The sequence below is a fragment of the Orbicella faveolata genome, unplaced genomic scaffold (assembly GCF_042242905.1).
Source record: "Orbicella faveolata isolate gen_17 unplaced genomic scaffold, um_ofav_v1 contig_1, whole genome shotgun sequence".
NCBI lineage: Eukaryota > Metazoa > Cnidaria > Anthozoa > Scleractinia > Merulinidae > Orbicella > Orbicella faveolata.
This window is the reverse complement of record NW_028301536.1, coordinates 11,988,199-12,004,772: the sequence shown is the minus strand read 5'-3', so window position 1 is coordinate 12,004,772 and position 16,574 is coordinate 11,988,199. Positions and strand designations below refer to the sequence as shown.

Genomic DNA, 16,574 nt, shown 5'->3' with positions numbered 1-16,574 from the left:
CCCAGTCTCCCTTTAACACTACATTTACCTACCGAGCTTCTTATATTCTTAAAATTCTTAAATATCTTTCCAATGGAAAGAGTTGTATCAATTGACAGCGGCTCTCGACAGCAACAATTCCGATCTCTAGCACCATGTAATAATATATATTTAGCAGCATCTTGATATATAGGAGTTGAGAGGGCATCCAAACGGATGACTGATTCTATCAAAGCGACATTTCTTTGATCACCATTACGCAATTATGACTTCCTTCTATATAACAAAAGAAAATCTCTATCACAAAACACGGGAAGCACGTCAACAGCGAACTATACACAGCAGAGCTAAAAAGGGAAACAATTCACCCGCCGAAAGGGATCGTTTTTCTCGAGACTTCTCTGAAATTTGACGAAGCATTCAAAAGCGCACGTGAATCCGAACCTCAGGCGAAAGTCAGTTGCACCCGTAATTTCCATTAACAAACTTTTTTTGATTTCTTCATCAGGTTATGTGAGCAGAAAGCGGTCGTTTTGTGCTCACTTACGTTACTGGAGCGTCTTCTGATAACAAACAACGTACTTAATGGGGCGACAACGTGACCAATTGATATGACCCCTTCTACTGAAGTGTTTTTCCTGTTTACGCACTGTGTCTTTGTTCGTAATATCTGAACAAAGTGAAAACGTCTGGTTCTTGAAATGCCTGTGCACGTGGCCCTTGCAACCATAGCTTACTATTCCACACTTCCAAACATGAATTTTGTCCCACAGTACACCTTGGGCACACCATATGACCAACTCTTTAGCTGCATTTTTTTCATTCTTCTGTTCGAACATAGTTAACAGAGAAGAATAGTTAGGAAACCTGACAAATTTCTTTGTTGTAGGTTTTTGTTCAAGTTTTTGGGCTTGATCGATCTGGCACAAAACACAATTGTTGTTTGCTCCGTACTAAGAAACTAACCAATAGAATTGCTTTGGTTAGAGTTCAAGCATAGTGTACGAGTGCAAAACAAAAGATTGTGCACGGTTGTGTACCTTCCAACATAAACCTTGGTTCAGTGTTTACTCCTTTAATGTCTGCCGGTTTTCATAATCATTTCTCTCTATAAACTATGGTTCGAAGCATAACAGTGGTGTAATAAACTTGTAAACACGTTTAAATTATGAGGAGTCTAAATTAAAGGTCTTGTGCGTGGAACACAACTAATCTAAATAATAAGTTATAAACGCGGAGGTGATACTCATGCAAAACACAAAAGGCTAATTATCATTCCTCTTTCCCTAAACTGAAACGCTTAATTTAACTCGTCGATCTATCTCTCTTTCTCTCTCTATTACTTGCTTGACTCTTAGATGTTAATGTCACGCAACGGAAATTTCTCAATAAAGAATACAATGTGCTAAAACAGGCTACTCTTAACCCTAATCCTCAAAGTCAACAGTCTAAGGACACTTCTCACTTTTCCTCGTAATGAAAGTTTTCACCCGTAATTTCAATGACAAATTATTTCTGTTGCATTTAGTAAGGTCATGAGCGGAGAACAGAAAACGGTCGTTAATTTTGTTTATTTTCTTTCATGGGAAATTTACTTCATGGGGCGATAACGCGACCCATTCTATTGAAATTGAGGTTTTTGACGCTTTGCTTTTCGTTTTGCAAAAAATAGCTCCATGGGGCGACCACTGAAAGCGGTCGTCATTGCTTCTGTTCGAAATATATGAACCGACATAAAATCGTCTAGACTTTGAAATTCATGTGGTCCTTTGGTCTGAACCACATCATAGTGAGGGGTACATAAATATGAACATTGGCCCTTATCATAGCGTGGACATATTTTGACACCATTTGACCACTTAATGAGTGCATGCTTTCATTCTTCTGTTTGGAGAAGAACGGTCGCTGGATAAAATTGCAGACACGTTTTTGAGGCGGGCGTGAGGAGCCCAAAGGACCTTCGAGTGGGTGTGGGGGCGGGGAGGGGGTTACAGAAAGCTGTGAACATTTTTTGGATTAATTTCGGGGAATAAAGATTATCTCTACTATCAACGTGAACTTAGGAAGCAGTGAAATTGGCCAAGGGTACAAGTATCCTCCACTGGGAGACCCTCATGAATTGTGTTGAAACGAATATGATTTCAGAAGCGATCAAGTTCCTTATCTTAGAGAGGGACCCAGGGGGTTAAAATACTTCCTAAGGGCCAGAAAAATGTTGGGTCCCCATCCCATAAAGAGGCTTGGAGTAATAGCTATGCGGACAGAAAAAAAAACTGTTCATCGGCGAAAATGTAATCTTTAAGTCATTGAACTCTAATAGAACTTAAAACGAGTAAAGAAGGAGTAAAGAAGGGAAATGATTAAAGGTCACCGGACGTTAGAAAACAAACCTTAGTATAACAAAAATCTTCGAGCTTCGAATGCAATCTGGGGCAAACAAATCTGTGTAGCAAATTTACTTTGCAAATAAATCCCAACAGCGCACGCTGATACTGATAATTTATTCATCACAAGTGTAGTTTGGTATCACCTTCGTGAAGCTCTTGTCGATCCCTGTCGATCTTTTTTCAAGATCTATACCGGTTTTGGAAATCCCAGGAGAGTAAGGAAATAGCCAATCCTGTGACGAGAAGTTTAGTCAGGTGGACAGTCCAGGCGGCTTTACACGCAGTTTCATCAATCAGTCAATCAATCAATCAATCAATCAATCTTTATTTATAGAGGGTAACACCTAATAGGTATACAACTAATAAACTTGTGGCCATCTTAAATGCACAATAATTGAAAATCTCATTAAAAAACCTAAGTAAAATGTGTTCAAAATCTGCTGGTAAATATAAGTCGAAAATGTATGTAAGATTAGCTAAAAGGTAAATTCATATCACCTTATAAATATTAAAAATTAAAACAGCACAAGTTAAGAAACTGTAAAATGACGAATGTCTTTAATACTAGAACTAGAAGCATAAAAATCAATCAAGCCCTTTTTAAACCATGCACACTTGCGCTTTTATTTAAAAAAAATTGGAAATGGAGTTCCCCCACGAAAACATCTACCTAAAGCACGTGGAAACATTATCCGATCCGCAACAGGCCTAGGTACCATGCCTAAAAATAACTTGAAAGGGATTACCTTGGGAACAGGTCTTTCTAGATATTGGTGGACGATAGACTCCTACCCTTCATCTAGTTTCGTTAATCACGAAATCTAGCCCTGAATGTTCGTCAGTCCCTCACTGACAGTTCATCCTGTGAACATTTAAATCAACTTGTGAGCAGTGTCTTTTAATTTCCCAAATCAAAAAGCGCTAAACATGTCCAACAGCATGGCAATCGCCAAGGTTTCTTTGTGACTTTCACCAGTCTCGTTGGCTGCGTTCAGGACTGACAATGGGTTCTGTGGATATGATCTTAGTCTTCATGTTGTCATCCATTGCATCAGTTTGTGTGGCTACATCAACTTTTGAAGCAGCTGAATTGTGAACACAAAGTATAATCATCAGCTTACAATACCAGTTCCTATCAACGGGGTGAGAGCCGGCCGCCCAGTTACTCTCTTACATGCATATCTGTCGCTACATGTGTTATCTTCCTAATAAAAGAAACTAAACGAGGACAAAATAATATTGTGAAAAAAACTGAGCCCCAGACCAACCACCTCATGCTCGATGAGAGTTCTGTTGCGATGTCAAGAAGACACTGAACTTGCTTCCAACTGAATCATCGACTGAATAGTTAAAATCAGCTTAAAAACGTCACTAGCCACGACTTACGGCAGTCATGAGACACCTGTGACATCATAACGAAAGATAAGTCTCCTTGACAATTCATATTTTTACAGCTTAACACTGTTCTTGGTCTTTTCTTGACGGTCAATAAAATTATCCAAATTAAGACAGTTAGACTGATTAACTGTTCGAGAAGTAATTGCAATGTGTATGACAAATAGCCATCCGCACGTATAGTCAATACAATCTTGATTGTATGTGTTGCATCTTCGGGAAAAAAAGGGCTAAGAATTGAAAAGCAACCAAACGAGAACACAATAACATTGTGAAAAAACTGAACACCACAATTACCACTATATGCTCGCTGACGAATGAGTTTGTTCTGCGAAGTGACATGTAATGATGCTGACCGCACTGAGTCCTTGGATAAATCCATCGGATGCTTATTATTTCTATGTAACTTGCTTCCAACTGAATCATAGACTAAACAGCTAAAAAAAGCTTAAAACTTCACTGGCCGCGACTCCTCACGAAGAAGCCACGAAACATCTGCGACATCTTAATGAAAGGCAAGTCTCGTTGACAATTCATATAATTACAGCTAAATACTACTAGTGTTGGTCTTTTCTTGATAGGATGTAACTTGATCCAAATTAAAACAGTTAGACTAGTCCTGATTAACTATTCGGAAGGTAATTGCAATGTGTCATCCGCACGTGTAGTCAATGCAAACTTACCGTTTTTCTTCCAAGTTGTGTGAGAATGTTGGAACAACAAAACAATCAACAAACTGATGATAGCGAGAGAACCTGGTACGATTGAAAATATGTGTCGGACATAATTGCCACACTCTTCACAGTCATCAGACGCACTGAAAGAAAATAAAAAAAAAAATCTTATAATACACAAAGATATTTGCAGATATGTTGGTCACCATATCTAAGTTTGTGATGAAACGATGATGTTTTTATAGCCTGAGAAGATAAGATACCAATAAAAAGAATTTAACAAGTCAGGTGAATATTATCAATATAAAATTACATATACAGAATGATCGTATGGTGTTTTAAACACAAGATGTACTCAAGAAGAGATGTTTGCACCTAACAGAGCAATTAGTTTGTTTCGCGATAAGGCTCAAAATTTGCATGTCAAAATTCAGTGAAGCGTTCAGCATTTCCAATTTAAAAAGTAACTGCTCATCGTTAAAACACTACATGCAAACAATTATGCCGAGTAAGAATAGATAGGGACATTCCGAACAGAGTGCACGGGTAGCGGATCTTTTTTAAAGTTTTTTTTTCGATAAGTGACCCAGAGTTTCCCGATCCCCAAAGAGCAACATATTTACCTTTTTTGAGGAAACAAATTCTGTATAATGCCGTACAAGGCTCCTCCAATCAGACTTGATGAAATACCCAAAAAGGAAAATACAAAACCAGAGTTGGTCTGCGAAGAAAAAGATGTACTTTGAGAAAATTTAACACAAACGATAGCGATAAACAACAAAAATATCAACATCAAAAATCGCTCCCGCATTCCATACTTTGCTAAGGTCATGCTCTATTACAACCGGACGTTTGCAACGCCAGTTTATTTCAACTGATTTGAACACTTTTAAAGTGTCTCATAATAAAACAACTGAACATAAATAAAGGGTTAGAGAGCCTTTTGGGCAGTAAAGGTGAGTAAACCTCCTGTAACAGGATTGCCTTTTTCTAGACCCTCCTGGAATTTTTGAAGCCAGAACTTATCCAAAAATAACTTGAGAGAGATTATCCTAGGGATCGTAAAACGCTTCATGGTTGCTACATCGTGTTCTGTAGGGATTAACCGTCAGTTATATTATTTTAATGTTTTTTATCTATTTTTGTTCCTTTCCAGCAGGTTTTTCGGTTGAATATTGATCAAGGTTTCATCTGAAAATGAATGGAAAGGTCGTGTCTATTGGACGGAAATTACACTTAAACTAAAGCAACTCTTCAGTTGGTTGAAAAGTTGATCAACCAAACCAACCAAAAACGCTTTTCTCAGACTAACGTTGCAAAAACTGAATAACAACCAAAACGTTTGATCCCAACAGAATAGGGCCAGTAAGGTGGCTCCATAGGGTAATTATGTATGGCGTTGCGCGCGCAAGTGTTATGTTTTGAATGCTGTTTTTCTATTCGCTTTCACACTCAGTCTTCTCAAACTTATTGCATGTAAAAACCATTGATTAAATAGTGTTTCGCTATCATCTCCGTTAAAATCTTGGGCTTTAGCCTTGAATTATAAATGCCCTCACAAATGTGTTTTTTACTGTTTTTATGGCTTTATTTGTGATTTTCTTGAATTTCCTTCGGTGAAATCTTCCAACATTTTTACAGCACATCGATTCCAGCGAGATACGAATTTTAAGCACGAAAAAAGTAGGGTTTATAGAGGCAGTTTTTTCGATTTTTTAAAATTTGTCTCTTACCGCTGCAAAAACCCTGGTCTTATAGATTTCTCTGAAAAAAGAGCTCCGACTAAAGTAAAATATTTACTACCAATCTGCCAAATTTTACCGAATTTTAACGAGGGAAACACAAGAAAATTCGCTGTCAGTTTTGCTTTTTGTGCTCATGTTGACGTCATAAAATATCCAAAAAACCTGACGTTTTTCTTCGAGCGCGCGCAGGTTACTTGAGCTTTCGTCCTCAGCGCGCGTGCGATCGTAAAACTATAGGGAGCCACGTTAAGAGAAGTATTCCATAGTTAGAATGCGTTCAGAAGCTTTTGGACAATTAAAAAACAATTGAAAAAGTTCCAGTCACTTTGCAAGTAAAGTACTGGAAAATGGACAGAAAACTTAAGTCGCTATTCATTAATTCATGCAAATTATTTTAGGAGGGGAGGGGACCGGACGGGAATGGAAGCTTGATAAAACCAGTCTTGGACGATATACAGTTCAGTTGTATCGCGGAACCAGCTTTTCGTCGTCCCGGCTTACACCGGCCGTCGTGATATTTGAACCAGAATTTCCTTTTCAATTCTGTATTTCTTTTCCTTCTTTTTCGGTACGCCGGTCAGTGCTCTACTTGTACAATATCATGTTGAAATAAATCAAAATACGACAAACTTGTAGAAGTTTGAAATGTCTTACTTTTCATCAAGTGGACAACCAAACAATGAAGGTCTTGGTTATTGCTTGAAATACTTCGTCACTTCATCATGGTCGACATGAAGAAAATACAAAATTTCACTGAAGGCCAGGTCTCTAAAGTGGCCATCTCTAGTTCATTGCGAAAGTTTAGAGCCCGAGGCTCAACCTTATATCGGTATCAATCAGATCGTAACTAATACTAATAACGAATCTCTGTTATTAAATTAAGTAATTAAGCCAGAGTAAAGAGAATTGTTCACGAGAACGACTGAAAACAGTTCTCAACTTACTTTGTTGTCTCCAATCAGTTCCGTAGTGAAGCTAAACGAATTCACCAACATGGCGGAGAATCCAAACCCGAGAAAAGCAGCGGCCGGGTAAGTTAACGCTCTGGTGGACTGGGTAATAAAATAGAACCACGCACAAGATCCCGACGCAAGTATAGCAGCCGAGATAAAAGACCACTGAAATTAGAAGGTAAAGCCGGTCTATCACTTCACTGAGATTATTAGTTCACTTAGTAGACTTTTTAGTTCACTTAATAGACTTTTTCTTTGCATAAGATTCGTTGATTACTTTGGGATTTGCCTAAGACCATTAAATCACTTCTTAATTATTTCTGGCCATCTCATTATCAGTTACAAGTATACTGCGAACTGTATACAAAGGTTACATTATGTTACATACCCTTGGAAGTTTTGCACTATCCGTAGTTCCATACACACAATTTTTGTAATGATCGATAGTAAAAATAGATATGAGCAAATTACCCACTGAAATAAATGGAGCTATGAATCCGAAAAAGTCTAGCTTACTTTATACGTGAAGGGACTACTTTCCCTTTAAATTTAGACTCTTAAAATAAAACATTTATTATTTTTCGGAGGGATTTCTTGGGATATTACCTTGCCTCCAATTTTTCCGATAAGTTTCTTTGAGGTTCCAGCGGAAACTGTAGCACTTATCAACACTACAAGTGGCAAATAAGCAATGGCTACCTAAATAACAAACACAAAATACGTTTTTTAAAATTGGCAAGAAAGACGGAAGCTGGAAAAGGGGAGGCACGGAGATTAATGGAGGGAACGAGGGAGAGGAATGGGAGTGGGTAAGACAGGGACAGATGGGACGGACGGCAATTTGTGTTTTTGTTTTGGTGGTTTTGATAGCTCTGTTTGTTGATTTGGTCGGTCGGTCGATAAGTCCGTTGTTTAGTTCGTTGATTGCTTATTTTTCGCATTTGGTTGATTACTTGGTTAGTTGGTTGTTGTTGTTGTTGTTGTTTTCTTTGGGAGAGGGGGTATTTTTTGGCTATTTTGTTTGTTTGTTTGTTTGTTTGGTTAGTTGTTTTTTATTTGGTTTATTATTTGGTCTTGGTTGGGTGGTTAGGTTTTTGTTAGTGATACGTAATCTTTGCGTGATAACTGGGTAAAATCGACACTAACCTTTTGGAAATCTAAACTGTCAGTAAGAAACAATGGCAAATAGGAGTAAGAAATATCTTGCACAGCCCTTGTACACGCGAAGATAATGGCAACCTGTGTGAAAAAGAGAATAGGTTCATTCAAATTGTGCAAAACTTGGAGACTTAATTTGAGTTTAATCACGTACACCTTAATATAATTGAGAGTGAAAAAGTGGAATTGCCTTGTACAAATGAGGATCTTTTAACCAGGCTCGTACTGTCTTAGGTCCTGGTGTTGCTGGAAGAGCAGATTCAGGATCACACGAATCGACGAACGGCTTCTTATTGGTCACGGTTTCTGTTACTGCAATATCATGGTTCTGTTCTGATGACTTCGACAGTACGTCATTCATATTCACTTCGTCCACTTTTGCGACAGTCACCTGATCCGGAGAACAGTATGTCGATTCTTCATCATTGCAATCAAATCCTTTGTTGTCGACACCAAGAGAATTGGTAAGTGATAAAACGAAAACCTCAGAATCGCCTCCTGAAGTTTTTGCGTCATGTTCATTATCAATACCAGCGGCTTCCTTTGCCGTGTTTCTTAGATGTTCCTCATTTCTTGCTCTTTGTTCACTGCCATTGTTGGTTAACTCATTGGCATTTTCATTTGTCTCGGAATGGTCTAGCATTCCCGGACTATCAGTTTTCACCTCAGACATCGTGACTTCTTCGGACCCGTTAGTTAATTGCTCGTTCGTGGGATTCTGATAATCGGCCTGTAATCCCATGGATCTGTGAATAATACTTCCGTGCTTATGTGGTGGCATTTGATTATCACTGGACAGCACCTCGTCATCATTTCTCTGCTACAGAAATATCATTTTAGAAACAAAAGCACTTAATATAAAATAGCCTTTCCAAAAAAAACACAGAGATTATTTTTTTAAATTTATAATGAGACGTCATTACAATTATGTTTTAGATACATAGTGAGGTACAGAGTACGGTTTGAGGTCTTTCAGTTTTTCAAGTTTTGTTTCCTACGCCAACTTTACCACTACTTTTCTACTGTGTTTTTACAATACATATATGTTATTTGCCGGCTGGGAGGTCCGTATGGTGAAAAACTGTGCCCGAGGTCACAGTTTTTCACTATACGGACCGACCCTGAGCCGGCAGATAATGTTTATTCTTATTTTCCTGCAGTAAATTGTTTTTACAGATTAAAAATGGGTTTGTTTACGCAACTCCTACTTGCGCGCCGTCTACTAACGATTTGTAAAAAATCTTGGCAACGAGCGAGTAACTCAGATAGTAGACAAAGAAAGATGTATTAAAGAACAGATTTTAAAGTAAACAGAGATAAACTTGCGTTGACTAATCGTCGATGGATGTGTAAAAAAGGCAAAAGATTGACGATTAGCGCTAACTTTTGGGAGCGAAATTTAGGCAGCGGGAAAAAAATCCGGCCCATGGGCCGTATCGTAAAAAGCTGGACCGGTCACGTGCGTTTGATTAGCCAATCAAATTCGAGGATTTAGGATTCCGGCTCGCGCAGACGCTTGAGAAAAAAATAAGCGTAGTTAATGCACGAGGAAAGTATACAAATGGTATGCTGGACTTTTGAAGGATTGATGCAGGGCACTTTATACCACAAAACTGGTCCATGAAAGGACGTTGATACTGACCTTTGTTTTGGCCAGCTTGTTAGAAGGCTCCTTGGTTCCAACGTGGAAGATTATAGCAAACAGCAGGCCTGCTCCTGTCAAGATTAGAGTTATCATCTAGAGAAACGAGACAAAACAATATTTTACAAGTTTACAAGAATGATAAATATAAAAACACGACTAAATTTAGGGAAATGGGCCAGGAACTCCAGTAGAGTAAAGTAAACTGCATTATTGTTTCCCTAGACCTTTCGTTATTTCAACTCTTTGGAATCTTATTTGATCCTTTGTTTGAAGAAGTTTTTTTTACCAACTGTGACAGTTATAAAAAACTCACTGTGCCCAGCTAAAATTTGAAAGAATTACTGAAAGGCTGATTATGCAAATTTATGAGTTCTTATCGAGAGTTCTTTTCCTGGATTTGATATATTTATAGTCAACAATTAAAATTCTTACTGAGAAATCCTTTACACTTTCTGCTGTAAGTTGATCCTTATCATCTTGTCCTAAAATTGCAAACGCCACAAGGTAGGAGACTGTGCCAGTTAAGAACACCAAGGTTACTCTAAACAACAATCAATTACCAGTTAGTACAAGGAGAACAATGCAGAACAAGTTACTCTTTTTGTTAAACAAGAAGCGAGAACGTTGAACGACAGTGCACAAAGTAATCAGAATAAAAAAAACTCCAATTGTAAATAGCTTGTATAAGACTTCCCGATTCTGTAATATAAACTATCGTCAAAATTAGGTAACTGAATAGAAATTAAACAGTTTTCAAACCTCAAGCCATTCAGTTTGACTGCTTCTTTTTGATCCTTGGCTATGAAAGGAATGAGTGATAGATGTGCAGTTTCAATTAAGATAATAGATATCCAGCCCAATGTGTTGATTGTGCCATAGTATGCGATAAGTTCCCATTGACTTGGTTCACTGCTGCAAACCAAACAGTTGCTAAAAAGCAATGGCATACTGACAACTTGCAGCACAGTTCCTATCAAGTGCCACGATTTTTTCTTTCCATGCTTACGCGACAGAACTGGAATAGAAACCTTGTCGCACAAATATCCAGCCATCGGTCGGAATATTGCTGCATTGGTGACACGACTGAAAAGAATTATCCAGCCGGTATTACTCGCAGACATGCGGACAACTTTCATCAGGAACACCAGTCGGAATGAGATCATCAGTAGGCGAGTAACATCATTTATCACGTGACCCACTCCGAAGGAGAACTGCTGGATGATATGGGTACGTTTCCGCGTGGCTTCAATTGTAGCCATATTCCAATGACACCAGCTTAGACAGGTTTTCCTAAACGCAAAACATCAGTGTTCAAATTTAATACAACAGGAAGCTGGGAAAAGTTAATTATATTAAATCTGATTTATGACAGTGGGACACATCGCACTCCAAATTAAATACTCAATTCCGTCAGAAAAGTCTTCACGTTTTATGACCCTAAGAACATATGTTTGTCTAGCACAAACATTGTACATGTAACAAAAATACGTTCACAAACACGCTTAGCTGTTCACATTGTCGATATTCTTATGAAATAAGAGGCCAGGAAGCTATATTTTACCGGTGAAATGAAGATCTCTAGCTCTCCCCTGTTACTTTCAGCTCCGCACTTGCCACATTCGAAGCCTACTGATTACTGCTTCTACTTGTGACCAAGAGGTGACTTGAGTTCAAATTTACTTCTAATTTTCAAATGAACTATTTGTATTAGTGTTGCAGATATTATTTGGTTATTTTCCTGCATTTGTTTGGTTTCCTTGCGCACCTTATTTGTTTTGCGTTAGTTGTTTCACTCCCACACATTTCTCTTAGCTAAATCCTGTTGTGTAGGTTTAGTAATCTCCTAGTTCCCGCAGGTATTATTATCCTGTATTTCTGGACAGCAAATTAAATACATCCTCTTGCTCTATTTGGTCTAGAGTTCTTCCTACAGTTTCCTTAAGTCTGTAATAAATTGGCAACTTTGTGCTCGAATTCAGTTTATTTAGTTGGTTACTGTGTGCTACAACACGAGCAAGTTCTTAAGTCAAGTACTGGTTTAGGTCCTTGTGTTACTCGTTCCCGTTGTTTCCCAATATTTTGTCTTAGGTTACCCTTTAATGAGATCATTGGTCTTATATCTTATCTTGTTTTACCTTATCGTGTATTTACACTGTCGATCACTTTCAGTTTTACGTATTTCCGGTATTACCAAGGCAAATACCGTAATCACTACAAATACACCCTTTCCAAGGTAAAACTTCCACTTTACCTGAAGGACGTTTGGCCAGCCGAAATTATCTTACTATGTATCGGTCTCTGCTTTTATATTCTTAGATCGCTATTGTCCACGGTCCACGGTTGCCTAAATATTTTACAGTCATTATTGTTGTTCTCAACTAAGCATAGTTTTGAGTGATTTCTATCGTTTCACAGTCTGTCAGTAAATTTCTTTATTTTTTCAACTGATACCTAACATACGCGAGCTGCAGTAAGGAAAAATAATAACGCGCTCAATAAGGGAGCTTCACAATCCTGTTTCAAGTTGCTGTCTGTGTCGTTAAGCAGAATGAATGAGTCAGATAAGCATTTTTCTTGCATTAAAATAGCGTGTTCCAGGCTCTCAATTTCTGGGGTGAGTGAAATTAAACGGGAACGCCGAGTAGAGGAGAGAGCGAGAACGAGAGGTATCTGGGAAAGAAAGCCCCGGCTTTTTCTTCGCGCCGGCGAGTCCTCAATATTAACCGATTGCATTAAAGGTCTAAAAGGGGTCATTTTTGATTGAGCACAAACTCTAAATTATAACAGCGACCTGCCACATAAATTTGGAATAGCCTATGTAAGAGTCTGTCAGACTTAATCAAAATCGAAGAAAAGCTCGGCATTTCTCATTTCTCAAGGGTGGAGTTTCGGGTTTTTCGCTGTGCGTATATACATATATGTCCACTGTAGTTCTCCGTCAGTGGGAGGATGACATGGTCTGACGTGCAATTTGTAGCCATTTAGTTTCCGCGGTGATTTTATTGCATTTTGGGTCAAACAAAAGCCCTTGTATATAAAACGCTCCTAAAACCCCAAGATGAAGATATTAAAAGAACTGTGTCACAGATTTTTCTGAAATTTAAACAAAAGAAAATGGCCACCGAATTGAGAGAAATATAAAAATAACCACTTAAGACAACAAATGCAAAAGAGAGCCTGATGGACAGAAACTAGCCTGCGAGCGGGCTTACCCCACATCCGGTGAAAATCAGTTGGCTTATTTGTTCTGCGGTTTCCGGGGTGGAAATTTCCAGAGATCAGAGCAGGCTCACTTTCTCGTCTCGCGGCTTCGCCGATCGATTTCGCGCTCGCGGCTACGCCGCGCGCGCTTGTGCTCCAACGTGAGCCTGCTCGCAGCCTAGACAGAAACTGAAGAAGATTTTAGAATATTTTTAGAATGTACCAAAGACTAAGATTTTGAAAGGAATATAATTTTATGTGTTGAAAATACAATTATACATGTATTTTTTTAAACTAAACAGCATAAAACTTTTCCATTCCCTAAACGTAAAACTATCCAAAAAGCAGCAAAAACAGCACTAATCGGATGTTCGACGTTAATAATAATTCTGCAAAAAGGTATGCTTCAATGGTCTTCAATGCCTGCTGGTTGGCTCCAAAATTACTTTAACATTATCGAACCACCAAATACATTCCAAAACAGAAATGTCATACGTTATCATCTAAAAATATTCACCGTAATAAGAATATTTTCCGCCAACAATCGGCAGAAAAATAATAATAGTCAGCCTCGGCCGGAATAACAATAGCTGTAGCGACTAGAACTTTCTTTGCTTTTGGGTGCCACGATTTCCGTGACCCCTGGGAATTATGCAACCCACTCTGCAATACTTAAGCGTTCTTCATTATGCGTAGTTTTGTGTTTCCATTTTTGGCCAGTGCTTGTTAGCGCTGAAAGTTCGATCTGCTGGTTTCTACCGCGTTTTTTCCTTAGCTGCTTCACTGTTGTGTGAGCCCTGAAATACAAATTCTAGAATTCGAGTCGCCACAGTTTTGTAAGTTTATTTTGCTCCGTTGTCAGTTTTTTGTGTCGTTATATTTTGTACTTAAATATTTTGACTCGTTTATTTTTCAGTTGAATCACACACACACATCATACACCCATGATAGTAGTAGTAGTAGCAGCAAACTTTATTTAAGTGTCAGTCGTTCAAGCGTTTTACACACTAATTGGTTACACTAATTAAAGAAAAATTAAGAAAAAAACATTAGAATTTTGTGAAAATGGTAACCCTTATTCACTTTTGTTTCTCTCGTGTTTACGCCCAGTATGATTAAACTTGTGCATTCAAACTGTGACGTCTGTAGCGCATACTAGATCTTAATCTGGTTTGTTTGTCACCTTCAATTGTTACACTTGAGAGACATCATTGTTTGTAATGACGCTATGATTTTGTCATTTATAGATTCGTAGAAGGAACTTCTTCGTCAACATTAAGGGAGTGATTACATGGCGAATTTCGGAGTGGGCTGAAATTTCAGCCCGGTTAGAGGGGCTGAAATTATGTTGCGACTTCACGACAAATTTCGGCCTGAAATAAAATAACAGTCTGTGGGCCAAATTAAGGTCAGCCAAGATCAAGAATCAAAATAGTGTCAAGAACGCGATATAATAGGCTGACAAGAACGTTTTCCAAGAGGGCTTGATACAGAAGCTCCTTTACGATGTGATGAATCATCCCTTTTTCCTTAGTAATAAGCAACTCTTTTCAAGCAATTCTGCATTTAGTAGCTCAAGTATCAATAATGTTTGTGTCTTTTATCATCACTTGAGTCTAACTGTTTTGTTGTTTACTCATGACTGAGGGCTCCACTCACTAAACAACACACAACCAGCACCAGTTTTACTTACCGAACTTCTTATTTCTTGAAATTCGTGAATATCTTTCCAGTAGAAAGAGGCTATCAATTGACAATGGCTCTCAAGAGCAACAGTTCCGATCTCTAGCACCGAGTAAAAAAATATACCTGCAACATTTTAATTTATAGGGGTTCAGAGAGCATCCATACGCATGACTGATTCTATCAACGACACATTTCTTTGATTGCCATGACGATCTATAACAAAAGAAAATCTTTATCACAAAACACCGGAAGAACATCATCAGGGAACCACAACAGAGTTAAAAAAGGAAACAAAGACGGCACGTTTCCTCGAAATTTTTCAGAAGTTTGGCGAAGAATTCAAAAGCTTATGTGAATCCGAACCTCAGGCAAAAGTTTTCACCCGTTATTTCCAATAACAAACTTTCATTGATTTCTTCACCAGATTATGTGAGCAAAAAGCGGTCGTTTTTTATCACTTATATTCCTAGATATTATAATGAGCGACAACGTGACCATTTACTCTGACCCCCTTCTGTTGAAATATTTTTCCTGTTTACGCATTGTGTTGGTAATATCTAAACACGTGAAAACGTCTGGTCCTTGAAATGCTTGTACATGTGGTCCTTCCGAGCAAAGTTTACGACAATATACGGTTTACGATTCCACACTTCCAAACATAGGATTACATATGAATGAATGCTGGCCTTAATCTACCTTGGACATAATTTGACACTATTTAATCAACTCTGTGGTCGCATTTTTCATTCTTCTGTTCGGAGCATAACTGTGGTGTAATAAACTTGTAAACACGTTTTGGGGAGGAGCCTACTGGAATACTTGTGCGCGTGGGAGCTATCAAATCTAAATAATACATTATGAACGCGTAGGTTATACTCATGCAAAACACAAAAGGCTAATTATCATTCCTCTTTTCCCAGTCTGAAACGCTTAATTATTATTTAACTCGTCGATTTATCTCTCTCTGTATTACTTGGTTCACTCAGTAAAATATATAATGCTCTAAAACAGGATTAAACCCTAACCCTCAAAGTCGACAGGCTAATGACAACATAATTTTATATCAACAACAATGTTTTCCTAGTGATGATTCTGGAGGCGGGAAAATTGATTAAGACTGATAAATCTAAACTATCCCACTTAGAGCGCATTGGATACGAGGAGTGGGAGCCGACTTTGTTAGCTCGAGCTGATGTGTTGTTTTACAGTGGAATCCCGATTTTTCGAACTTTCAAGGGAAACGAAAATTGGTTCGAAAAATCGGGGGTAACATTACAGCGTTTCACTGAGGAGGGGAAACGACTTTTGGTTCGAGTTATCGAGAGGTTCGAAAAACTGAGGGTTCGAGAAATCGGGATTCCACCGCTGTTTATATCACTAACAAACTTATTTTAGTATTCATTGATTTTCTTAAAATCAAGTTTGGCGAAGAATTTCAAAGCGTATATGAATCCGGACCCCAGGCGAAGAACTTAACCGTAATTTCCAATAACAAACTCTTTCTGTTGTATTTAATTGGGTTATGAGAGCAGACATTAATAGTTTTTTGCTCATTTTCGTTCATGGAATAAATAACTTAGTGGAGCGACAACTTGACCATTTGCCATGACTCCTTCTATTGAAATGTATTTTTGGATGCATGGCTTCTTTGTTGGTAATATATGAACACGTGAAAACGTCTAGTCCTTGAAATTCACGTGGTCCAACGGTCGAAACATGAGGGGTACATAAATAGGAATATGCTGACCCTT

General features: G+C 38.2%; 1 protein-coding gene across 3 annotated transcripts; it reads right to left on the bottom strand.

The window, feature by feature from the left end:
• Positions 1 to 2,671: 2,671 nt before the first annotated feature.
• Positions 2,672 to 15,080, bottom strand: LOC110039775 (major facilitator superfamily domain-containing protein 12-like). Of its 3 annotated transcripts, none has more exons than XM_089289359.1 (11): positions 14,831 to 15,080; positions 10,696 to 11,226; positions 10,369 to 10,477; positions 9,934 to 10,029; positions 8,482 to 9,111; positions 8,280 to 8,372; positions 7,740 to 7,832; positions 7,125 to 7,298; positions 5,059 to 5,156; positions 4,445 to 4,578; positions 2,672 to 3,451 (listed from the first exon to the last, which is right to left on the bottom strand). In XM_089289359.1, exons 2-11 carry the CDS (start codon positions 11,193 to 11,195, stop codon positions 3,336 to 3,338), a joined length of 2,043 nt encoding a protein of 680 aa, XP_089145485.1. In that variant the 5' UTR covers positions 11,196 to 11,226; positions 14,831 to 15,080; the 3' UTR covers positions 2,672 to 3,335. The 3 variants fall into 3 exon arrangements, with proteins under 3 accessions (XP_089145485.1, XP_089145489.1, XP_089145487.1); XM_089289363.1 differs by having other exon boundaries at positions 8,482 to 9,108; XM_089289361.1 differs by lacking the exon at positions 14,831 to 15,080 and adding an exon at positions 11,498 to 11,649.
• Positions 15,081 to 16,574: the final 1,494 nt, after the last annotated feature.

Excerpts from the sequence above, each read along its gene's own strand:
- LOC110039775 (XM_089289359.1), bottom strand. The coding sequence starts at position 11,195 with ATGGCTACAATTGAAGCCACGCGGAAACGTACCCATATCATCCAGCAG. Across the intron at positions 10,030-10,368 it reads AAAGTGTAAAGGATTTCTCA|ATGATAACTCTAATCTTGAC; the intron begins GTAAGAATTTTA and ends TCGTTTCTCTAG. Across the intron at positions 8,373-8,481 it reads AAGATCCTCATTTGTACAAG|GTTGCCATTATCTTCGCGTG; the intron begins GCAATTCCACTT and ends TTTTTCACACAG.